The sequence below is a fragment of the Anser anser genome, assembly GCF_964211835.1.
Source record: "Anser anser genome assembly, chromosome: 9".
Lineage (NCBI taxonomy): Eukaryota > Metazoa > Chordata > Aves > Anseriformes > Anatidae > Anser > Anser anser.
This window is the reverse complement of record NC_139729.1, coordinates 13,960,305-13,984,879: the sequence shown is the minus strand read 5'-3', so window position 1 is coordinate 13,984,879 and position 24,575 is coordinate 13,960,305. Positions and strand designations below refer to the sequence as shown.

Genomic DNA, 24,575 nt, shown 5'->3' with positions numbered 1-24,575 from the left:
TCAGCTGTACCCTTCTTGAACCTGTTGTACAGCCAAGCTTTATGTGAACAAGTCCTACAACAGATTTGGGATTTAAAGCTTTGCTGTCAACATAGGGATTGCAGACTTTAGATCCCAGCATGGGGAAGGGCTGCTGGCTCCAAAATGGCAATGCTGTTTCTAGTAATTGCCTCCTTTGACCTTCCTCTTGTTTTTGGGGAGAGCTTTGTTTGGGGTACCTTTAGACATGAAAAATTTGTAGCCCGCTTGTGCTTATCCATGCCTGGTCTTGGGTAGGGGCTGCTCCCTGGGGTTTCTTGTCCTGTTAGTACTGCGTTTTGGAAACAACCATCAGTCAGACCTCTGCTCTTCCTTTCCTTCCTTCATTATCTTTTTCCTTTCTCTTACTAATTCCTCCCCTTCAGAGTCATAGCAAGCTTGAGCCTTTGGTCTCTGAAGCCTTTAATATCACGGGCTGGAGGCAGCCTTCATTAAAATAGCTCAGGATAACTTCTCTGAGAGAGGGAAAGATTCTGGGAAACTTTCAGTTCTTTCCATGACAGCAGCTGTTACCTTTCCCAACACCTCACTGTGTCCATTATGGATTTCACCACGCGCAAGCATCTTGTTTGCTGCAGTGAAAGAGGCTGCGTCGCAATAGAGCAACTCTGCTTTCTCACAGGAAGCTCAAGTGACAATCGAATGCACCATCCCACAAAAGTTCCACCGCTCCATTATGGGCCCCAAAGGATCCCGGATCCAGCAGATCACCCGGGACTATGGTGTCCAGATCAAATTCCCTGACAGGGAGGAGAACCCAGGTATACCCATGGATGCATGTTCACATGGCAGTTGGGGTGATCAGATGTGTAGTCTACACTTGATCAGTGGAGAAGCTCTGCTTAAAATCTGTGGAGAAGTGACCCCAGGTGTTCCCTGCAGCGTCCTTGGATCTGGGCTCGGAATCAACCGTGTCCTCTTGGGAAGAGGGGCCACTTTTAGGGGGTAAAAATGCAAACCTGTGAGTTCTGAATATGTTCTCACCACAGAGTGCAGGGAGCACGAGGAGCTGTCCTAGCCAAAAGCAGATCCTGCTGCTGCTCTCTTGCTCTGCAGGCTTGTCAAGGTTTCTCGGAGTTCCCGTGATCTCATTGTTGGCTGTACTGAATTCAGCACAGCTGGGGCCTGCTGGCCTGGGGCCTGCTCTGCCTATTTTTGTTGAGTAGTCTGGTCTACAACCAGCCGTCCCGCTGTAACATCCAGCGCCGTGCTAGTGAAATTCCCTGTTGCTGAAGGAACTGCCAGCCTTATTGCCTCTGCTGCCGTAGGAGCACAGCCTCTACTTCCAGAGTACAACTGCAGGTCCTCCCCACGCGGGCAAAGGCAATATGAGTGCTGTGCAGAGAGGCGTGGAGGAGACCTTCTCAGGGGATGTTCTTGTTCTGCTCAGTCTAGGCTAAGCCATGGCAAGCTGACTGTGTCAGGAGTAACCTCTTCCATCGCAGGCTGTAGTGTCTGGCATCTCGTGACCAGGCTGAGCCTGAGGATCTGGAGGGGGAGATGCTCAGCAAGGAGGGGGCTCTGTCTATTTAACTTGAGGCTTTCCATGTTTTCAGCCCCTGTCGCAGAGCCAGCTGTGCAGGAGAATGGCGAGGAGGGTGGGGAAGGCAAGGATGGGAAGGATGGAGACCCCAGCTCTCCAAAGAAGTGTGATATCATCATCATCTCTGGCCGCAGGGAGAAGTGTGAGGCAGCAAAGGAGGCGCTGCAGGTACGTGGCTTCCAAACCCTTTAACCTTATAATGTAGTCACGTCCTGATGCAAGAAGCTCGCTGCATGCTGTAGTGATGGTAATAAAAACTGTTCAGTCAAGGTTGCTGTCCAGGTGGTCACTGACACTAACCGTGGAGAAGGTCTGTGTTGCTCAAAGGAAGTTCTCCAATTGCTCTGTAATTTAGCCAGGTGGCTTGAATCACTGCGCCTGACCTAGCAATTGCTACAGCTGCAAGCAGCCCCAAGTCACTTGCCAGAAAAGCATGACATCCTTTTTTATGAAGCAGGGCTGGGATGAGATACAGCGTGATTTAGGCTGAATCATTCCAGCTTCAGCAGACCTTGCCATGCTTCTCCTCTAGTGATGTCATCCAAGTTTCTGCTAGGTGGAAGCCAAGGATATGAGAACAGCCTCTGACGCCAGAGGGGGTTTTTAGATGACTTGTTTGGAAAAAAACATACAGCACCCCACAGGTCATCTTGGTGTTTGCAGCTGCTCTCTCCTGCAGAGTTTGTACCCTGACAAGGGAACGTACCTCACTCCAGCAACGCATTCTTTTGAGCAAGTGTAGGGCAAACTGAAAGAAAGGAGAAGTCTTTCAACTGGCAAACTCTGTTCCCATCCCTCTAGGCTCTGGTTCCTGTCACCATTGAAGTGGAAGTTCCCTTTGATCTTCACCGTTACATCATTGGCCAGAAAGGAAGTGGGATCCGTAAAATGATGGACGAGTTTGAAGTAAGTCGTTGCCCTTCCTCCCTAATCCCACGTACCGGAGAATCTGTAAATGACCACATTTATGGTGTTGGCAATCAGTTGTGACTTACTCAGGACCATCTTGGCTTAACCATAGAATACAGGCTGTGTAATAAGAAAGTGAGACCTGTGTAATGAACTCCTTGGCTCTGGGGCTTGCTAGGTTTCACGATGAAGCTGTATGACGGGAATTGGTGTCGTGAGTGTTGTAGGACTTGTTGGGGCCTATCCGGATTTCTTACCAGTGCGAGAGCTGTTTTCCCTCCTTGGCCATGCGATACAGCTCGGCCATGCCCGCCTGCTTGGAAGAATTCCCCAGGAGCCCGCAGGGACTGTGGACCTCTTGCTCTTGGGGCCGGTGCAGGTTGGCTGCAGACAGCACTGTTGAACGCGTGTTTGTTTCCTAGCCTCTCCAGGCTGGTACAGAGACTGCCAGGTCCTGAAGTCCTGCAGCAAAGCAATCTGATGTTGGTAATGGCTGAAGGAACAGGGTTCGGGCTAGATGCAAGCTGTTCTTGGTAGCAGAGAGGATCAGTGAGAAGTGCAGTGAGCAGCGGTACAAAGTGATAATCATTACTTGTTGCTCAGGTAAACATCCAGGTCCCTGCTCCTGAGCTGCAGTCAGATGTCATCACCATCACTGGGCTGGCCACCAACCTGGACCGTGCCAAGACTGGGCTGCTGGAAAGAGTGAAGGAGCTGCAGGCTGAACAAGAGGATCGGGTAAGGCCTGTGCCTGTCCTTCCTTCCAGCTGAGCAAGGCTTCAGCCTCTGGGTGTTACCTTCAGAAGTTGTACAGACCTGTGGAACTCTTCTCCTGTTAATAGCACCCTTCACTGCTCTGCAGGTCTGGGGGACTCAGTGGCTTACCCAAATATAGCCTGTTTAATATGAACTAACAGGAGAGTCTTGGGATTCTACTTTAGGAAACTCTGAACTGCCCAGGGCGCTCTCTCACCTTCACATCCCTTTGAGATGGCGCAGGGCAGGAGCCTCACTGTGCTAGAGTCTCTTTGTACCTCGTCTGGTGAACCCTTGTCCCAGCTCTGAACAAATAGTGTGAGGGATGATCTGGGTAGTTGTTTCCTACCTGTAGTTTCCTGCTGAACTTGGCAAAAAGCACGAGGCCCCTGCAGATGAATGTTCTGGGTACTCTTCTATAGCCATGTGCACTCAGGCAGGACCTTGCAGAATCTGTCCCATGAATCTCAGAAGCCAAAAGGAATGCTGGGACTTCTGTGGCCGTCAGTGGAGCAGCCAGGGTGTGTTCCCTGCTGGTGTGCCTCACTCTGATTCTCTCTTTCCAGGCCTTGCGAAGCTTCAAGCTGACAGTCACTGTGGATCCCAAGTATCACCCTAAAATCATTGGGCGTAAGGGAGCAGTGATCACCCAGATCCGCACAGAGCATGAGGTCAACATCCAGTTCCCTGACAAGGATGATGAAAGCCAGGTGAGAGGGCAGAGGAGACACACAGGGGGTTGTTGGTTGTCTCTGAGCTTGGGCTCTGACTTCCCTGTGCTGCTATTGAATGAGATGGAGGGTAAAAGGGAGTAGCAGGGAGTTTTGCGTAGCTGCTTATGAGCTTGGTTACTCACGTGCTTCCATGTGCCCCAGGCCCAAGACCAGATCACCATCACTGGCTATGAGAAGAATGCTGAGGCTGCCCGGGATGCCATCATGAAGATTGTTGGCGAGCTGGAGCAGATGGTCTCTGAGGATGTGACTCTGGACCACCGTGTTCACGCACGCATCATTGGTGCACGTGGCAAAGCCATCCGCAAAATCATGGATGAATTCAAGGTGAGCGGTGGGGCAGCACGGGCTGGGGGAGCTGTTTGGTACTAGGGTCTGAATTCAGGAGTGCCAGGTTCACATCTTGTGGTCCTTGTTTCTTGTGCCTGTTGAGCACCTCCAGCTGGAACAGAAGCAAAGAAAAAACAGTGCTGTTCTGCTTCCCTCAAGGTGTCATTGCAAATGTAGGAGCAAAGTCCCCTTTCAGTGAATTTCTTCCAGATGGGGTCCCAGATAGTCATTTGAAGGGAGAGGTGGCTGAGTGAGCTGCTCCACATACTGGAATTGGCCAGTCACTGGCACTGGGGAGCTGTGGGAGGGAACTGTACCCAGAGCCCCTTAGCATGAGCTCAGCTCAGAGGAGATCCTGTGGATTTCTTTGTCTAAGCCAGCGTTGATTCCTGTGACTCAGATTCCCAAATACACTTTCAGGTTTCCAGATTTGGCTGCTGGAAGCTGAAAGGCTTTGGCAAAGCCAGCTCAGCCTGGGAAGGGCAGGGGCCTGCATCCCTGACAGCATGTGGCAGTAGCAGAGTGATTTACTACAGGGACCGTTAATGAACATGAATTCAGAGTGATGAGCCTTTGGGACTTGCATCTTGGCAGGTCTTGGTTGCTGAAACAAGCTGGTTTGTTCTGAAATGAGCAGCCTTTGGTTTTGGTCCCATCTTGTGTGACTTCCCTGCAGCCATCTGGAAGGCAAGCTGGAAGAAACCTCAGTGGCTGTGTACGGGAAACACTAAGCCAATTACATAAAATGGTCGTCAGCCAGGATTACTCTGTCTGTGGAGGAGATAGAAAACTTATTGTGCCTCCTGCTGATGGCTTGATGGAAAGGATGCTTGCAGCAGAATGAGGACACTGTCTGGAAATCCAGCCCTGTGCTGTTGCCACAGCACTGCACAGAGAATGGTTTGGGTTGGAAGGGACCTTGAAGATCATCTAATTCCAATCCCCTGCCCTGGGCAGGGACACCCCCACCAGCCCAGGCTGCCCCCAGCCCCATCCAGCCTGGCCTTGGGCACTGCCAGGGATGGGGCACCCACAGCTGCTCTGGGCAGCCTGGGCCAGGGCCTCACTGCCCTCTGAGTGAAGAATTTCTTCCTTAGATCTAATCTAAATCTCCCCTCTTTTAGTTTAAAACCATTACTCCTTGTTCTATAACTCCATCCCCTGACAAAGAGTCCCTCCCCAGCTTTCCTGTAGCCCCCTTTAGGCACAGGAAGGCCACTGTAAGGTCTCCCCAGAGCCTTCTCTTCTCCAGGCTGAACTTGTGACTTCCTCTGGACCCGCTCCAACAGCTCCCTGTCCTTCTTGCTCTGGGGGCCCCAGAGCTGAGTGCAGGGCTCCAGGTGGGGTCTCATGAAAGCAGAGCAGAGGGGGACAATCCCCTCTCTCGCCCTGCTGCCCACGCTGCTTTTGGTGCAGCCCAGGGTACGGGTGGCTTTCTGGGCTGCAAGCACACATTGCTGGCTTGTATAGAGCTTCTCAGCAACCACCACCCCCAGGTCCTTCTCCTCAGGGCTGCTCTCAATCCATTCTCCGCCCAGCCTGGATTTGTGCTTGGGATTGCCCCGACCCAGATGCAGGACCTTGCACTTGGCCTTGTTGAACTTCATGAGATTCACACGGGTCCAGCCTGTCCAGGTCCCTCCGGATGGCATCCCTTCCCTCCAACCACACCACTCAGCTTGGTGGGCCTCTGGGCAGTGAGAGCAGCAGGGGCTGCTGGACTGTGGGTTGTTACTGCAGGCTCTGCTCTGCCTTCCTCACAGGGGAAGCGGACAGGCTTCAGGCCAGGTGTATTCCGGTGAATCCCCTGGTGTCTGAAGTGCGGAGCTCCTAAACAGACTTGAAGCAGTGAATGGATCGGGGCTTTTCTCTTTTGTGAATCTAGTGACAAAAGACTAAGGGCGTCTGTAGCTTTTCAGATGTGCAGGTGTAATTCCTGTGTTTCTTTGTGTTTCAGGTGGATATTCGCTTTCCCCAGAGTGGAGCTCCTGACCCCAACTGTGTAACCGTGACAGGACTCCCCGAGAACGTGGAAGAAGCTATTGATCACATCCTGAACTTGGAGGAAGAATATGTAAGTGTTTAGCAAATCTGGAATTTGCTTAGCAGGAATTTCCTCAACCACAGAGCTGGATGTCTGAGGTATCTCCATGTGGTGTTTTCTACCACAGCATCAGAGAACTCAGTCTTTGTGCGGGTTGCAGTCAGCCCTGGTCTGCAGCTGTTCCTCAGACCACTGGCTGCAGAGCCCCAGGCTGTGCAAGGACTGGCCCCGCTGTCCAGGAGGGGACAGCGAACGAGCATGTTGGGACACCACCAAGATGTGCGCATGCTTGCCTTGCTGCAGCTTGCATCGGTTGCAGCCTAGGAGTTGGTGGCCCTCAAACTAGTGGAGAAACACCGTGTTCAGTGGTCGTGGAACAGGCTAGTGACCTTGGACAGGGTGCAGCATGATGAGGTGTAGTTTGGGGGTGGAGGGGTTACACCAGTTTGAGGAACTGTCACGATCCACCTCCTAACCGGGCCATGTGACTGCAGCTTGCAGATGTGGTGGACAACGAGGCAATGCAGGTGTACATGAAGCCCTCCTCCCATGAAGAGTCCAAGGCCCCATCCAAGGGCTTTGTGGTGAGAGATGCCCCCTGGGCCACTGTCAACAATGAAAAGGTGAGTGCTGCTTCTGCTGCGGGCACGGGGGCACGGGGAGTGTGGCGCTGCCAAGGGCTGGCTCTGGGGTCTGGCCCTCCCGTTTCAACTGGGAAAACAGAGCGCTCTCCCTCCTCTCTCCTTGGTGGCAGAGAAGAAGGCCGTGAGGGGCCGTCCTGGTCCGTGTGGCCTGGGCAAGCTGAGGGCAAGCCTAGGCTCTGCCTCCAGCTTCCAAAGCACTGCTGTCTCCTCTTCCAAACACCTTGCCTGTGGTGGATACAGTGGGGCTGCTGGGGACGGGGAGTCCTTACCGGAAAGTGTCCTGCCAGGTCATGTTGGTTTTAGGGGTTGCCACGGGGCCCTGGCACCTCTGACTTCTGCCGCAGCACAGAACAAGCTCAGTGTCTGTAGCTGTGTTCTGTCTGGGAGCAGTGAACTGGGGCACGTGGCAGCTCTGTTCTCAGCTGCCCCGGTGGCCTGACCCTGCTCCAGCGACCGAGTTACCGCGGTTGGGCTCTCAGAGCCCCTGATCCACCTGCTGTGTGCTTCTGTCCGCACCATCCTTGATGCCGTCTCTGGAGGCTCAACTGTCCACCTAGAGCAGTCCAAAGGACGTAATGATCCTGCTCAGCCCTCGCTCCTTGTCTCTGCCCATGGGACACAGGAAATGCTGCTTAGCACAGTGGTGCTGTACAGGTTCACAGCAGGGCAGGAGCTTAACTTGTTCCCTTTTTGTTTGCTCTAGGCCCCTGATATGAGCAGTTCTGAAGATTTCCCCAGCTTTGGGGCTCAAGTCGCCCCCAAGACTCTTCCCTGGGGACCCAAACGATAATGACCTGGAAGCAGAAACATCTCCTCCAGCCCGCTGACCTGACACTAACCTGCCACAAATACTTCCTGTCTGAAATCTGACCCAGCGGCTGGAGCACAAGTCAATTGCCCCAAGAGGTCTCCTAATGGTGTCTGGAGTGCTAGACCCCATCCCGCTCCCCTCAGCTATCACCATGGCTAGGATTCACTCTCATCTCTTGATGGATATACTTTTCTTCTTTGGAACAAGACTTCCAGTCAGATTCAAACACTAAATGTGTGTGTTTTTGTTAGAAACTTCATAATTGACTCAAAGTGGCTAAGATTTACAGCTTCCCAAGCGCTAGCAGAAAAATCTGCTCTCTTGAGCATGTCTTACTAGGCATTCTCGCCTTCATTAGGAGACCTCCTTTACTGTGGCTAGGAATCTACTTCCTGTCTCATGACCTCAGGAAATAAATTTCCTTGACTTTCTAAAGCCAAAACGTTTGCCCTCTTTCCTTTGTGTTTATCCCAGGCCTTACCTTACCGTTGTAGAGTGCAATCAACTTTTTTCCTTTGAACTGCCAAAAATTCATTTAATGCTGATAGCTGACTGTGGGGAGAGCTTAAAATAATCTAAAAGGTCAGAAACTTAACTTTTTCAAGGAACAAAACCTTCAGTAGGCTGTAGAGGCAGCAGAGATGGAAGGGACCAGAACAAAGTACGGCTACCCTGGTCAGGTGAACACCTCGGAGTGCAGTGCGTGGCGGGCGCTCCCTCGCACCACACCGAGCACAGCCCCAGCCTGCACGCTTGATGAGTCTTCCAGTGCGTGACGACAGACCCCACTCCTAGTTCCCCGCGTTCCCTTGCGCACCCTTCCCAACAGCCGTGTGGGCAGGCAGGTGAGCCAGCACGTGGCAGCGTTACTGGATGGGACAGATTGGGGTTGGCGTGGCCCAAGAGAAGCTGGTTGGAAGCGGAGCCTTGAGAAGCTGTTGCGATGCTGCGAGCCCTGCAGCTTCTAAGCATGAACGGTAGGGACACCAATTACTGTTGCCTTCTTTCTACCTCAAAAGTCAGTATGATGGTGGCCTCCCAGCGTAGGTGGGTGAGCAGCTGCTCCAACTCTCACCCTGGCACCCAGAGCAGAACCCTGGAGGAGAAGCAAGAGGAGCATTTTGTGGAGTGGCTGCGGGAGCTCCTCTGAAGGGAAGCTGAGAGCGGTCACGGTCGTGCAGGCGGTGAATGGGAGAGGACCGCAGGATTTTCTGAGCTAGAACCGGGCTTGGCCCCAAGGCTTTTGCCACAGCCTAGCAGCAGCCCCTGGCTGCAGCGGCGGTGAGTCAGGCTTCTGCTCTGATGGAACAGGGGAACTGAAAGCGAGGGGGCTGACAGTGCCATGTGTCAAGCCCTCCCCGAGGCCTCCATTGTATGGGCTGGAGAGGGTGATCCGTGCTCTATACTCTGGGCTGCTTGTGCCTGGGCCCTGCCATGGCTTGCTCTGAGGGAGCTGTGCCCGAGCTTCTCCAGCCAGTAAGAGGAAAACCGTGTCTTTGTGGAGGGAGGCAGGGGGCAGGGAGTCCCTGTGTTCCCTCCTTTCCCTGCCTCTGTCCTACAGAAGGGTGTAGTCTGAGCCATTCCTCTAGCCCAGCTGCTTCAGCTCTTGGACAAGCAGGAGTCCCTAGTCTCTCTTCTCTAGTGCTGCTTATGGGGCAAAGGCAGGAATTCTGGCAGGCTGGGCCCAGCGTTCCTGCCTTTTCCAGCACCCTCAGCTCTGTCCGACAGGCCTGACGTGCTGACGCTTCTCCTTCCCCCACCAGCTCCTCGTGGTAGAGGCTGCTATGCAGAAGTTGAACCAAAATCTCAGAGTGCTCTCTGTAAATTCGAGATGTGGCTGAAGCTAACTGCGTCCTGCCGCAGGGCACCCAGCTCCCCTGAAGGATGGGGTGGCTTTGCCTCCCCCGGGAGACGGCTAACAGGATGGGGCAGACAGAACTAGGGTGACACCCTCCCATCTGTGTCTGTCAGAAAATGGTTATACCCCTGTAGCTTAGGTCTGTCCTATGTCGCCAAGCCTACCCCCCCCTTCCTCTTTATGCCCCCCTGCCCTCACCAGTTGCACAGCTAGGCTTGAGTTACATTTGGGGCGCCACTGTCTGGGTCTGCCCCGCAGCCCGACCCTCCACTCTAAAGAAGGTCATGAAGTGATTGTACCTAGTACTGTCCCCCACCACCCTCCTTCCGCAGCAGACTGTGGCATGTGTCCATTTCCTCTCTGACGTCTTCCATATTGTACGTTTCCATAGCAATGATCCCTTGGCCTTAACTTTGGAATTTGGAGACTATATGCAAACATGTAAAAAGGCTCATGAGTATGGATGACACTGGAATTTTATAAATTCTAAAATAAAACCTGAAACAGCTTGGAGTGTCACGGATATTATTTCTACCGGTGGGTTGAGATCCAGGGCAGCCCCTGCTTGGCTGGGTTCAGCCCAACTTGAGGAGCCCCAGCTTGCACGTGTGAGCCTCTGCTGCGGCAGTGCCCTTGCTGAGGAGGGATGCGCACGGAGAACGCTGGTCTGAGGGGAGGTGAGAGCAGCGCCCAGCAGCAGTGGAGGAAGGCACCCACGTGCTCACAGCCAGCAAGGTGATGCCACGGCTGCTGCTGGTACAGGGGAGGAGAGGGAGGCAGCAGCTGCAGTCCCTCTTGCCCACCCCGATGAGAACCTCTGCCTTCTGCAGCTCTCGCTCCTGCCCAGTGCCCGCCTGCCAGGGCCAAGCTGCTGCTCTTGAGAAGCAAAGCTTTGCTCAGGGGCTGTTTCCCCCCATGGTGCCCATGTCAAAGGGTAGCAGCACACCTCCCACCCTCGCGTGGGGTCCCCATAGCTTTCCCACAGCTCAGCTGTTTCTTACCTACTTACTTAGGGTGGCAGGAGCAAACCCTCCCGCTGCGGTTACGGTAAGCACCCGGCGCAGGAGACAGCAGAAGCAACAGCCAGTCCAGGCAGCCCTACCGCGACTCACCCCAGGCGGGGGCAAGTCAACCGGTGCTTGTGCTGACCAGCCTAGCAGCAGCTGCAGGCAAGAGCCTGCCTTTGCTAGCTGAGCACCAGCAGGGAGGCCTACCAGCCCAGGACCTCGGTGTGGCCGGCCACCTTTAATTCATTTACGCCACGGGGCAGTTCCCTCGTAGTAACGCAATGAGCCTGGACAAATGCCCAGAGCTGGCTGCCTCCCTCCCCGCCTGCAGCAGCAGCCTAGCCCTGGTGTCCGTGTGGCAGAGCTGCCCTGAGCCAGCCCATCAGGGCTGGCCGGCCGGCATGCTGCCCCACGGCTCCACGCTGCTGTGAGGAGGAGCAGGTTGTGGTCCTGGGGCACGCTGCGGCTCTCAGCTGCCCTCAACCTGCTCGGTTTCCCAGTCCCTGCTTGCTGCTGGATCCGCGGTGCTGGCCTTGCTTCTTGCCTCCCGTCTCTCCAAAAGGACCTGAATCATGGAAAAAGGGAGCTGCTGTTTGCACTCGCAGAAGGTGCTGGAGCTCCGTACAGGTACCACAGAACCAGCACGAAAGGCAGCTGCACACACCTTGTTCTCAGCCAGGGCCTCCTTGGCCAGGTACCGCTCGCGCTTCACCTTGACCTCCACCGACTCAGGAATGTCAGGAACCAGGCAGGCGATCACACGCCCAATAAAGAAAACCACGTGCTGGAAGCGAGAGGGACGGAGGGGTTGGCACAGCTCCACCGAGCACCCGTGTCTCCCCGCGGGGCTTGGCGCTGGTACCTCAAACACGATGACGAAGCCCAAGCGTACGGCCAGCAGGTGCCAGTAGGTCAACGTCAAATTTCCGTCCTGGTCTCTGAACGCCCTGTACCTGTAGAAGCCACGTGCAGCCATCACTGCACCCACCCGCCCCGCGGCTGGCGTCACCATCACGCGTCACCGCAGGATGTGATCGCGGCAGAGGGCTGAGCAGCAGGCAGCCCAGCCCTGGGGCACTTTTGGCCATCTCCCCAGACAGGGTGTGACATTTTCTTCCTCTGGTGAAGCAAATCTCTCCACAGCTGGAGAGCTTTTGAAGTCATTGCTCCAAAACACTCAGGCACGTTAAACCAAGGGTGGGGAGGGACCGGGGGAGTCACCAAGGCAGGTTGCTTGCCTCCACACCACCTGCCCTGCCCCAGCCCATGGGCACGTGCTGGGCAAACCCTGGGATGAGCACCTCAGGAAAGCAGGCGGACAGCCTGGACCTGGCTGACGGCCTCTGTGCTGAACGAAATACTTGCTGGGAAGGAGGTGGCAGCAGCCAAAAGCCGAGGTGGGAAGGAGCTCCCACCTGCACATGGTGTTGCTTTGCTGGACAAAGTCCCACGGCGCGTAGGCCAAGGTGAAGTTCACGTAGCCACGCAGGCTGCTGTCGTGGATGTACTCGTAGTACACGCGGGGCAGGAAATCGGAGGTGAAGGCGATGAGGAAGGCCTGGGGGGAGGGAGAGGTGCTGCAGAAGTCCCGCAGCTGGGGGAGGCCCCAGCCCTGCCGCCCTGCCCCACGGCTCTGAGTTTTTTGCCTGCCTGTCCCAGAGGAAGCGCACCTCTGCAAAGGCAGACCCGCCCTCCTCACTGAGCCAGCCAACAGAGTTTTTTTCCCTGATTTTCCATTTGCAACCCCTCAGCGCTGCCACCGCCACCCCCCTGCCCAGCGTACGTTGCTGATGACAGCCAGGTGGGTGATGACCTCCAGGATGGAGAACCAGATGCCGATGCCCTGTGCCCGCTCGGCCACGGGCCGCCGGTAGTCACAGACGAACTTGCGGGCGTCCAGGCGGATCTCCACCCAGTTGTTGAGCAGGGCAAAGAGGGGTGCCAGGGGACAGGCAGCCACGAAAATGGTGATGAAGCCAAACTGCAGGACTGGAAGGAAAAAGAGGAGGAGAGGAAGGACAGGTTGAGAGCAGCAGCGACAACTGCAGCGTCTCCCAGTCCCTTCCCACTGCTCCCACTTGAGCAGAGCCCAGAGCTCCAGGCACCTGCGAGAGCCTCACCGAGCCCCGAGGCCCCACGTGGGCACAGAGCTGGAAGCCCCCAAGAAGGGCTTGAGGTGGGACTCGGGCTGGACTCCAGCGTAAAGCCCAGCCCCAGAGGAATATTTTGTGCCTTAACCCAGGCCAGCAGGGAGGAGGCGGACACAGGGAAAGGGGCTCCCCTCGCTGGGACTGCACAGCCTGGCGCCGTGCTCTCCCCCTCCCCATGGCCGGGTGCGGGGCCGGTTCCTACCCATCTCCAGGTACTCATCAAACAGCCCCTCAAAGGCCAGCAGCTGGTGGTTGACCACCCAGGGTGCCTGCTCCACCGGGACCGGCCCACCCTCCCCGACGGCCTTCTTCTTTGTGGAGAGGAGCTTGTGCTTGTGCCACCAACACCTCAGCTTCCTGGGGAGAAAAGAGGGGCTGTGTCCCTTGGCACCGGCCAAGCACCCCCCAGAGGAGCCTCCGCACCGCTCAGGGCTTGCCCTGCCCTGAGACAGGGTGCGCGATGGGTGCTGCTGCCGCAGTACTCACGGGATGGCCACCTCCTGCACGTTGTTGATGATCTGCTTCCCCACCATGATGACCAGCAGCTCCTGGGCCAGCTCGATGAAGCACCCACCTGGGCTGCACTGCGGGGAGAGGGGGGGTCCTTCAGCACGCAGCTCCTGGCACAGGGGGAGACCCAGCACCCAGACCCCGAGCAGGGGATGGGGTCACCACGGTGAGCACCGGCCTGGGCCAGGCTGGCAGCCAGGGGAATGTATCCTGCTGGGTGAGCACAGCTCAGGGATGCCCCACAGGCACCGTGCCGTGTCCTGGCACGGCCCCGAAGCCGACATCACCACCAGCCCCCTGCACCACGCTCACCTCCTCGTTGCGGATGCCCAAAAAGCTCCGGTAGTTCCCAGGGTAGCCAACGAACCTGTGGGAGCCACGGCAGAGCTGTGAGCGGGCATCCCAGCTCCCTCCAGCCGCCCTGTTCCCTGGGCCATGAGGGCCATCACCGGGGGATGCGGGGGCTCAGCCCACCCTCTGCCACCCCACCTTCTGCTCTGCTGCTGGCTGTGGAAAGGGGTCACCGAGCGAAGGGCCTGGTCTGGTAGACCTGGACCCGTTGTCTCCCTCACTAAGGGAGCTGGCGGTGGTGTCCCCGAAGGAGGGGGTCCCCCAGCCCTCCGGCGGGCCCAATCCTCCCACCATGGTGCTCCCCCTGAGGTGGCAGCAGCACTCCAGGCCCTTCAGCCCTGCAAGGCCGCCCTGCCCAGCCCTGCAGAGCCCAGCGGTCCCAGAGGGAGCGGGAAGGGCCCTTCTTCCCCCACGGGCCTTAGAATCATCAAATTATAGAATCCTTTAGGTTGGAAAATACCTCCAAGGTCCTCCAGTCCAACCGTTAACCTACCACTTACTTGCCCTTGAAGAAGGCTATGTACATGGGAAAGGAGTAGAAGGTGACAAACTGGAAGACGAACACTTTGAAGGTAAAGGCATCCTCATACTTGGTCTGGGTGCGGTGCATCTCTGCCAGGGGGAAGCACAGGGATGTGGCCCCACGCTGCTCTGAGGTGCTTGCCTGCCTCATGGTGGCCGTCACCCTGACTCGCTCAGTGCTAACAGAGCCTCAGCGCCCCGGCCCCAACCCTGCTGCTTTACCCGCAAAGTCAGCCCAAGATGTCCAGACACCCGTGTGCTTTGCACCAAAAAAATAAACTTCATTCCCGCTTCTCAGCAGAAACAGGCTGTGTACCACATTATACATGGTAAAAATATTCCAGGCACTTTTCTCCCCCAAGCCCCAGCAGTCAGCTCAAAACTCTTCATACAACACTCCCCCCCCCCCCCCCCAAAAAAAAAAAAAATCTTGAGCAGAAGTGAACCCCTGTACTCACTTTTTTTTTTTTTCTGCAGCCCAAACACTTTTCACCTAAGGTCCTATTTCCCCAGCTCTCCTCTACTTCACACAACTCAGCTTCCCCCTTGACATCAGCCAGCCCCTACTGGGGGGCTGCGTCCCAGCACCGAGCTCGTTGGGTTTGGTGTTTTGCCATTACAAAGGGCTCCTTCCGTCCAGCTTGCAGGACCCTAACCAGCTTACCCCACTTGGTAAGGAGATGAGCCAGGGAAATATAGATCTTGGAGAGGATGAGGATGAAGAAGAGGTTCACCACTGAGCTGGAGATGCTGGCGATGCGCGATGCCTACAGGGGAAGCAAGCAGGCAGAGCACACACAGCAGAGTGCGGCAAATGAGTTGGCAAACCAAGCCCATCCGCTTGGCCTGGAGCAGCTCTGACCACCTCTTACCGAAGCCACAAACCAGAAGTACCCTGAGCTGGAGAGGAGGATGGCAACAACTGTCCGGTACAGGATAATGGAGACCACGAACATCACCACCATGGCAATCTGCAAACACAGCGCGCTGTGTATGAGCAGGGATCAGAGCTTGCATCAAAGGAAAACTCCACTATTATCCCAGGGCACCAGGAGCTGCGAGGGAGCTCCAGGGCTGAGCTGGTGAAGAGCCAGAGGACACGCATCCATCCCCACCTTCATCCACACGCTCTTTCCTCAAACAGATCCCATTCCACCACATCCCACTTCTCCAGCCCTTGTGATCTTACCAACATTATAATGACCACCAAACCAGCCACAATCCGATGGATGCGGCTGCGCTTGGGGAAATACGGCTCCTCTGCCCCAGTTATAGGGTTTATTATCGTCATGGGAGCCATGGCAGTGAACTGGGGCCGGGGCCGCTCCTGGGAAAGAGGGGGAAAAGGCATCAGAGGCATCCGGTGGCTTTTGTCCATATGGTTTTGGAATGTATTGCAAAGGGCCGGACCCCACCTCAATGTCCTCAAACTCAGAGCAGTCCCAGCGATGTGCCAGGGATGCGTTTGTCCGCTTCCAGAACTCCAGGAACAGCACTGCCCATAGGGACATGAAGATGCTGAAGAAGATGGTCCCACCGTGGTCAAAGAGACGGCCCGCCTGTGGGCAGAGCGGGCATGAGGGCCGGGCCAGGGCAGCGGGAGCTGCTGGTTAACGTGGCCCAGCCCACCTGAGGGACATGGTCTCTTGTCCACCATGGGGACAAGGTCTCACATCCACCATGTCCATCCTGGAGACACGGCCTAATGTCCACCCCAGGGACACGGTCTTACATTAGCAGGAGTGAAGAGGGCAAATCCCTGCGGGCATCCCACAACCCGGCCCTACGAGTGACCGCAGGGATGGAGCTCTACCCCTGGTGCCGTGCTTCCCCTGTGGAGCCGGGACCTCACCATGAAAGTGCTGCAGGTGTCGGAGAGCTGCCAGTAGGGGCAGGACTTGCAGAGCGGACACATCCGGAACTGCTCTTTGCTCTCACAGATCTCCTGCCTGCAGGCAAGGGAAGGAGCATGCAGCAGGGCTCAGCTCAGACTCTCACCGTTTCTCCCCTGGGGAGGTGGGGACACTTACGCAGGTACGTCACTGAACACCAGGAAGATGCCTGCGATGAACACCACAGTCCCCGTCACGGCAGCGGGCAAGAGCCATCCCGTGTAGAAGCCTGCGGGCAGCAGGGACAGGCAGCATGAGTCCTGTCGGCCTCCACCGCAGTCCCCGAGGACAAGTGCTGCCCAAACCCAGCCCAGCACCAGCCTAAAGCCACACAGGGCTTGGAAGACCTGAACACGGACTTGAGGCTCTAGATATGTGTGTCACGGCTGACTTGTGGTGCCTCCAAACTGGAGAACATCCTGGGACAGAGTCTGCAACCACACACAGGCAGGACCAAGGTGGGCATCGCTCTGCTTCCAGCAAAAGCAGGCTGGGGCCAGGAGGAGAGACCCAGGAGGAGCCCCGAGGTGCTGGGGAAGGGCTGAAGGTGACCAGGACTGGCAGGCCACCAAGGGTTTCCCACCCGAGGCAGTGCACAGGGATGAGCACATTTCATCCGGGGACCCCATCCAGGAGCTGAGGGCTGCTCTGGAGCCGGTGGCACTCACCCAGCCAGGCGAAGTAGAAAGCGACTTTCTCCCCAAAGTACTTGCGGACGTGGTCCAGAGGCTGGTACTTGCTCCACTTCCTCCAGTTGGCCCAGTACTGGAAAAGGACCTGGCGCGGGCTGGGGCTGCCAGAGGCTGGCCCCTCCGGCAGGGCCTCGCAGGAGCCCTACGAGGATGGGGGACATGGGCGAAGGCCCGGCCAGGGCTGTGGGTCCGTCAGGGAGCCCCGGGGCTGGGACTATGCCTTGCCTCGTGCAGCGGGAAGGCGGCAGCGAAGACACCCTCGCTCAGCAGCCGGTCCACCCCCACCTCCCGCTCCTTGGAGCAGCCATACTGCGTGGTGGCCAGGATCTCGTAGAGCTGCGGAGGAAAGGACGAGGCAGGGAGGGGGCTTCAGCCACATGGATTGGGGTCCCCACCACCCGTTGACTCTTCGCCTCCAAGCCTGATCCTCCGAAACGTTGTCATGCCCTTTCCCAAATACTGACCAGCAGCAGGAGGGTCTCTACCCATACCTTCTATCCCATCGGTGGTATTTTACACACATCAACCTATCTGGGGACATCTGACACCCTCCATGTTTGTGCCACCTGCCTGCAGAGCTGCTCCCCCAGACCCTCCAGCCCACCCAGGACCAGGGAAGGGGACCATGGCAGCCCCTGGTGCTCACGATTTGGTGCCTCTGAGTTGTGGAGAAGAAGGTGTCCTGCTTGTCGCTCCCCAGGAACCTGCACAGAGGAGCAGCTTGGCCCTAGGATGCTGGTGGAGGTGAGGAGCTGCTGCTCCTGGCTGTGCTGTGCACGGGCAGAGGGAAGGAATGGCCTGCGCAGCCTCTCCTGGGGTGCTTACCATTGCAGCTTGTTGACCTTGAAGGGGCAGGTGTAGTAGTCCAGTGGCAGGCTGGGGACCTCCTGGGCCATGGCGTTGGGGATGCCCAGCCGCCGCAGCACTCTGTCTGACCAGTGGGAGGTCTGGTTGGGCAGCGCCTGAGCACACACAGCCAAAACGTCTCAGAAGGAGGGAGAGGGAGGGAGATGGCAGCAAAGCGTGGGACCGTGGGGTGCAGCACAATGCCTGGGCACTTGGCAGTGCTGGTGGCACTGTCCCCTGACCCGGAGTGCCGAGGCACCCTGGCCTTACCTGCAACGGCACACGGAGCTGCAGCTCCTCAGCATAGTAGCAGAGCACACTCCAGGGCGCGCTCAGCAGCAGGTAGTGCACCACCTTCTTCTCCACGCGGGCCGTGTGCTGGTGGGAGAGGAGGCCCGGGTGGGGATGAGGCTGCTGGCACCGGTACAGGTCCCTGCAGGATCTGTCAGGATCAGCCCAGCCACCCCTCACTGCCCCCGGGAGCCAGCCCACTGGGATGGAGCCCTCATCAGGTCCCGCCACGTGCTCCTGCTTGGCTTCCCGCAAACCCGGGCTGCTCTACTGGGGCCAGGGCACAATGCCATCATCCCTGAGCAAGGGTTGATGCAGCAGGGAGAAGGTCAGGTCCCTGGGTACCTTTTCCATGTGGAGGCCAGCAGCATGGAGCTTGTCCAGGAACTTCTTCCGCCAGGTCCTGTGGATGGTGGTGGATCTCTCTTGCAAGGCCCTGTTCTCACGGCTGCCCTTCTGCCCGCTCAGCTCCCTGGGGACTGTTTCCCACACAAGGACGAAATCTGCAGCAGGAAGATAGAGCTCGTGGCAGGAAGCTCGAAGACCCTAATAAGGGACAGGCTGAAGCTCTGAAGACTGCCAGGGATCAGCTGCTATCGACAGGCCATGCTGCCACCAGCTCCAGCTGTGAAGATGGAGGACATTCCCCATCCTCCTCAGCCCAACAGGGGAGCCTATCCAGCCCCTGCCTTCTCGCCACGATGAAAGGAAACAGACCTCAAAGATCAGCCTCTCTCCCTCACCTATCCTTGTGCAGCCGTCGCTGAAGACATTGGCCGTGCTCTTCTCACCCAGGGATGTGTTGCCAGCCTGGAAATAAGGCATCAACAGCAATAAGAGCTGGTAGTCCCCAAACAGCTGGATTGCTAGCTACCTAGAAGGGCAGGGGACTGTCCCAGAACAAACTGGCAAACCTGCCCTGTTCACAGCTGCCCTGGTTCCTCTCCTACCCCATGGTATGGCCACCCACCTGGGAGATTTCCACAGCATCCTCGCTCAGGCTCCCATAGCAGGCTACTCGTCCGCCGCTGTCCTGTCCTACCAGACTGCTGTGGGGATCATCCGAGGTCCTCCTCCGCTGCATGGCGAGCCCTCATGCCAGCAGCCACTCCAGGTGCTGAGAAGCCAACAGAGGCGCTCCAGGCCTAGGAGAAGGGCTGAGCGCCCCGGTGGTGTCAGGGTCCTGATGCCGGAGGTGTGTGCAGCCTTGCCGGCTCCTCCACCAGGCCCTCAGCCTGGAGCTCCTGCCTGCCTGTCACGCGAGCTGGGCAAGGCAGGACCCCGCTCAGCTCGCCACCAGGAATAAGTCCAACAACTCGGACACAGCGCTCGAGGTGCAGTCTCACCACAAGGGGACAACCACCTCCCCGGTCCCACTGGCCACGCTGTTTCTGACGCAGGCCAGGATGCCGTCGGCCACCTTGGCCACCCGGGCACAGCGCTGGCCCACGCTCGGGTGACTGTTGACCAGCACCCCCGGGTCCTTTTTCTGCTGGGCAGCTTTCCAGCCACTCTTCCCCGAGCCTGTGTCGCTACACAGGGTTGTGGTGACCCAGGCGCAGCACCCGCTGCCCGGCCTTGCTGGATGTCGTGCGGCTGGATGTGGCCCAGCCAGCCAGCCCGTGCCGGTCCCTCTGCAAAGCTGTCCTCAGTCCAGGTCACTGGTGAAAGTGCTAAACAAAACTGTCCCCGGTACTGAGCCCTGGGCAACTCTACTTGTGATCAGCCATCAGGTGGATTGAACTCCACTCGCTACAACTCCTGGAGACCAGCCAGTCAGCCAGTTCTTCACCCAGCAAACTGTACGCCCATCCAAGCCATGAGCATCCAGTTTCTCCAGGAAAACACTGTGGGAAACTGTCAAACACTTTACTAAAATCCAAGTAAGCAACATCCACAGCCTTCCCCTCATGCACTCCGTGGGTCACCTTGTCATAGAAGGAGACCAGGTAAGTCAAGCAGGACCCCATTCATTACCCCATGCTGACTGGCCTGATCACCTGTTTATCCTGTACGTGCCATGTGATGGCACTCAAGGTAATCTGCTCCATTAACATCCCCAGCACTGAGGTCAGACTGACAGGCCAGTAGTTCCCCAGGTCCTCCTTCCATCCCTCCTTGTAGATGGCCGTCACACTCACGGACCTCCAGCCAACTGGGACCTCCCCAGCTGGTCAAGACTGCTGGTGAATTACTGAAAGCGGCTTGGTTAGCACTTCCACCAGCTCCTTCAGTACCGCTTGGTGGATCCCATCTGACCCCATAGGCTTGTGAATATTCAGATGATGTAATAGGTCACTTACAGTTTCCCATTGGATTATAGGAGCTTCATTTTGCTCCCTGTCACTGTCTCTCAATTCAGGGGCTGGGTACCCGGAGAACAACTGCCCTTACTAATAAAAACTGAGGCAAAAAAGGCAGTAGGTGCTTCAGCCTTATCTTCAACTTTTGTCACTGTTTCCCCTCACATCCAATAAAGGGTGTCGATTCTCCTTAATCCTCCTTTTACTGTTGATGTATTTATGAAAGTATTTATAAAATATTTATTTGTATCATCTTTTACTGCACTAGCCAAACTGAGTTCCAGCTGGGCTTTGGCCTTTCTAATTTTCTCCCTGCACAACTCAAGGGAGAACTCAACAAAAACTGAGTTGCCTGCCCCTTCTTCCCGAGGTCATAAACTCTCTTTTTCTCCCTGAGTTCCAGAAGCTCTCTGTTCAGCCATGCTGCTCTTCTCCCCTGCCAGCCTTTTTCCTGGCATTGAGATGGCCTGCTCCTGGGACTTCAAGGTTTCATTCTTGAGGAAAGTCCCGACTTCCTGGACTCCTTTGCCTTTCAGAACCCCCTCCCAATGTACTCTGTCAACCAGGTCTCTGAACCGGCCAAAGCCTGCCCTCTGGAAATCCAAGGTAGCAGTTCCACTAACTGCCTTCCTTACTTAACCAAAGATCAAAAACTCTTCACGATCACTCTGTCCAAGACTGCAGTCGGTTCCCTCACCACCTGCGTCAGGAAATTATCCTTCACACGCTCCAGGGACCTCCTACACTGTCTCCTCTCTGCCTTATCATATTTCCAGCAGACATCTGGGAAGTTGACGTCCCCCTTGAGAACAAGAGCTAGCAATGAGGTTTCCCTCCCCTGCCAGCTTTAGTTTAAAGCTCTCTTCAACACCCTGTAACTGCAGATGCTCTTCCCCTCCTCCAACAGATGAACCCCATCAGCTCCCAGTAGACCAGGTTTCCCAAAGAGAGTCCCATGGCCTAAAGAGCCAGTTGGTTACTGCTTTGGTTCATCTCAGGCTGTAGCAGAGCCCATGCACCCAGCAGCTGCCCACAGTTGTCACCAGAAGCACCCCAGCAAGCAGCACGGTGGGGCAAGCGCTCGTTATCCAAATGCACCTCACTGCCATGGCCAAAAGCAAGGTGGGGAGACAAGGGCCAAGCATGAAACCTCCCCAAGGAAGCACCCCCATTATCCCGTACCTAACATCCTGAAAAGCTCAGGGCCCATCTACCCCCTAAGAAGCCCCCATCACAGCCAGCAGCCCTTTTGTCACACACAGATCTGTGCTGAGCAAACTGCTCCAGAAGCAGCTCCCGGGAGCACCTTGCAGCAGAGCCCCTTCACGTGCAGGACCTGCTCATTGCTCCCAGCAGACATCAATAAAAATACCAGCCGATTGCCACAGCAGTTCAGGATCGGGCCCTCGTGTTGGGGAAGCAACCACAAGGCTCCGAGAAGCAGGGGCTGTGTCTCCTGCCCCGCCAGCTGGTGCCCCACACCTTAGGGAGATGCCTGGAAAACCCGTGGCTTCCCTCCCTTACCTCCCACAGCGTCACACAGCGAGGGGTCCTGCTTCTCCTCGGGGGCCTGGGAAGCGTCACCCACCCATCCAGGTGCTTCAACCCAGCATTTTTTTAGTCGCTCCTCAACATGGGCAAGGCCGGACCGTGTGCGTGAGGGGTACAGCCGGGGGACAGGCTTGCGAGCACCTTCCTTCGGCGCAGGCCCTGCCTTTGTTTGAGCTGGAGGTGGGGACCTGAACGGCCCTGAACAAACAGGACGCGGCAGAGCTCTGGGGACATGCCAGCGAGGCGGGGGACAAGCGCCACATCCCCGCGAGCTGGCTGAGGAGGCAGCAGCTGTGAGGGAGCCCGGGGACACTGAATGACAGAGGTGCCCACGCGCAAGCTGGTTGTCTCTGTCTGCTTTTACAGCCACTGCGGGGTGCAGAAGACAGTTCCTCCCCCCAACCCCACACACCTGCCTCAGGACAAGATGAATCTCCCAAACCTCCCGCGAGCACAAGGGGAGCTGAGCAGCTCCAACGCGGGCACCCAGGTGGGTGAGGTGACCCCGTCCCAAGCCCAGCACGGGCACAGCTGGGAGATGCCACCCCCCGGCTCCGGCCGAAGCTTCCACGGCATCACAATCCGCACGGAGCACGAGCGGCCTGCAAATGGAGACAGCCTCCCTGAGGAGAGAACACCCTGCCCTGTTTAATGCCACTGGTCTCACGCTGAAGAGGGAAGGATTCACTCCCAGCTTCCAAAAGTTCGAATCTACTTCAGATTTGAATGAGCTGAAAATTAGATTTGTTCAGTCATTCTTGCTCGCCCTAGAGCTAGTTTTCAAACAGTACATGTCATTTTTCCTCATGTATTTTTCTGTGGTTTGACAATAACACCGTGAGACTTTCAGCTCTGATGGGCAGTGGTTCAACAAAACCTTTCAGGCTGTCAGGCAGCACACCTCATGCTAGCACCAACCCCCCATCGCTATCGGCTCTTGTTCAATCCCTGATGGAGGAAAGGGATACGTATCTTAGATGACAGACTGAATTTTGCATTGGGGCTGGAGACCTCACAGCACAAACCAACTTACATATCCCTTGAGCAGCTTTCATATTTCATTGCTATGTTCCTTACAAGCGCTACAGACCACACACGAAATGTTTTCCAGGTACCTCACAGGTTCACTGGACAAAAGTTGCAAAAACTGAGCAGGTGCCAAAATCTCCCGAGTCGGCTGCAGAGCGAGTAGCTTCCACTTTCTCAGTTCTCTCAGCCCATGCATCAGCACAGGCAGGACACGTTAAAACATCCACACCACAGCTTTTATCCCCAGGAGCAATGACATAGCTGATAGACAAACACACTGGCAGATGGCAAGTGCTTCCAGGCAGGTTCTCCGGACATTCAAGGAATGAAGTTCAGTTGCCCAGATCAAACACAGGTATAGAGGGCTGACTGCCACATCACCACATTCAGCAGAAGCAGGACACGGTTCATATTTCTTGAGTGCAAATACTGGCTGTAATGAAGTGCCACCAAACCCTCACCTTGCTGTCCAGTGGCATTAATAAACACACTAACATCAATAATAATAGGATTTAGTACTCCTAAAAAACAAATGACAATAAAAAGACAACGCCAAATACAGTGGCCACAGAACAGTCCAACCCGAACAATCATCTTGCAGTCACCAATTCCTGAACGCTGTAAGAGGTTGTATTTACAAAAGCACTTCAGGACTCCTATCACAAATAAAGCCTGCTGCAGCTGGCCCGGAACAGTTTGACAATGGCTGCAGTCACTGAGCAGAGAACAAGTAACCATGACAGACTGCATGGCAGTGAAACAGCTTTCACTACACCTTGGTAATCTCACCCTCTCCTTCTGCGTCAGCGACAAGCCCTTACAAAGGAAGAGCAGTGTCTTACTTCTCTCCCAGCTGATGCTGGCAAAACTGCAGTCCAGGCAGGTGGGCTTCATGGAGAACTTCTACCAAGGGACGTTGAGAGCATTTACAAGATTAAACACATTTTAAGACATACTAAATCAACGTCTTCCTCTAGAGTGTGTCCACTCATTCTTATTAAAAACCAGAACGCCCATGGAAGCTTCCAGCTTCACTTCAGAAAGTGAGTTATCACTGAGGAGCTGGTTTGAAAGCCTAGCTTGCAGGCCACATCCAGCACTGCCCTATTCTGGAAGAAATCTGAAAGCGAAGGCAGCCTTGACTTCAGCCCAGGAAGGAGCAACGTGCCTTGCCATCTACCATACTTTGCTCTGACAAACCCTGGGAAATCAGGAGGCAAATGAAATCATAACTACCAATTAAAAATCCGAAAACACAGGCTAGATCCCTTCACCTCCCCAAGCGGAGCCCACAGCCCCTGTAACCTCATTCTTTCAAACTCCTTCTCCAGTTCTAGGCTTGGTCTAAAGCTCTACATTTAAACACAGATGCTATATTGCTAGTGGCTCTCTGAAGGCAGCTCATCCAGCCACGTACATCCTCACACTTTCCATAGCTCAGACTTCTCTCCGTCATAACTGTGCTTCAAAAAACTAATTGCTATAGAATTGTCCCCCCACACACACACTCCACAGAGTTTTACATACAGATATTTAGCACTCTGATCTGATGACCTGTATGAGCATTTTTATCAGATTCTTCCCCGTGTTAACACTGTCACTGTCTTTCCACATTTTTACAAACCTCCTTTGAGTCTGGATCTGGGACAGTGATGTTTTCAAGGACATCACTAATCTGAAGGTGTCACAGAGTCAACAGAAGTCAGCAAGTGGCTTCAAGTAGAAATGCTCCAGTCTGTGGCAAACAGTCGCTGCCGAAGCCT

The 24,575-nt window shown here is 55.8% G+C and overlaps 2 protein-coding genes across 3 annotated transcripts in view; one reads left to right on the top strand and one right to left on the bottom strand.

Moving 5' to 3' along the window:
• Positions 1 to 10,177, top strand: part of HDLBP (high density lipoprotein binding protein) — a 39,752-nt gene extending 29,575 nt beyond the window's left edge. For both annotated transcript variants that reach the window (XM_083849035.1, XM_083849036.1), the window contains exons 20-28: positions 662 to 800; positions 1,596 to 1,750; positions 2,384 to 2,488; positions 3,095 to 3,229; positions 3,814 to 3,957; positions 4,123 to 4,308; positions 6,269 to 6,385; positions 6,850 to 6,978; positions 7,703 to 10,177. In XM_083849035.1, coding sequence (XP_083705161.1) covers positions 662 to 800; positions 1,596 to 1,750; positions 2,384 to 2,488; positions 3,095 to 3,229; positions 3,814 to 3,957; positions 4,123 to 4,308; positions 6,269 to 6,385; positions 6,850 to 6,978; positions 7,703 to 7,789 — 1,197 coding nt within the window. In that variant the 3' untranslated portion in view covers positions 7,790 to 10,177. The remainder of the gene's footprint in view (positions 1 to 661; positions 801 to 1,595; positions 1,751 to 2,383; positions 2,489 to 3,094; positions 3,230 to 3,813; positions 3,958 to 4,122; positions 4,309 to 6,268; positions 6,386 to 6,849; positions 6,979 to 7,702) is intronic.
• Positions 10,034 to 24,504, bottom strand: ANO7 (anoctamin 7). Its single transcript, XM_083849037.1, has 24 exons — positions 21,757 to 24,504; positions 18,900 to 19,086; positions 18,673 to 18,739; positions 18,275 to 18,432; positions 17,909 to 18,016; positions 17,618 to 17,754; positions 17,439 to 17,496; positions 17,018 to 17,128; positions 16,769 to 16,934; positions 16,239 to 16,329; positions 16,061 to 16,157; positions 15,624 to 15,767; positions 15,398 to 15,535; positions 15,081 to 15,179; positions 14,873 to 14,975; positions 14,187 to 14,298; positions 13,648 to 13,702; positions 13,312 to 13,409; positions 13,028 to 13,182; positions 12,459 to 12,664; positions 12,091 to 12,233; positions 11,538 to 11,628; positions 11,340 to 11,459; positions 10,034 to 11,240 (listed from the first exon to the last, which is right to left on the bottom strand). The coding sequence occupies exons 2-24, from the start codon at positions 19,011 to 19,013 to the stop codon at positions 11,145 to 11,147; spliced, it is 2,667 nt and encodes an 888-aa protein (XP_083705163.1). The 5' UTR covers positions 19,014 to 19,086; positions 21,757 to 24,504; the 3' UTR covers positions 10,034 to 11,144.
• Positions 24,505 to 24,575: the final 71 nt, after the last annotated feature.

What these genes read in the sequence shown, in the direction of transcription:
- ANO7 (XM_083849037.1), bottom strand. Translation starts at nt 19,013, where the DNA reads ATGCAGCGGAGGAGGACCTCGGATGATCCCCACAGCAGTCTGGTAGGA. An exon ending in TCATCTCCTTACCAAGTGGG is followed by an intron (nt 14,299 to 14,872) that starts GTAAGCTGGTTA and finishes TCCCCCTGGCAG; the next exon opens with AGATGCACCGCACCCAGACC. An exon ending in TGATGAGTACCTGGAGATGG is followed by an intron (nt 12,665 to 13,027) that starts GTAGGAACCGGC and finishes TTTTCCTTCCAG; the next exon opens with TCCTGCAGTTTGGCTTCATC.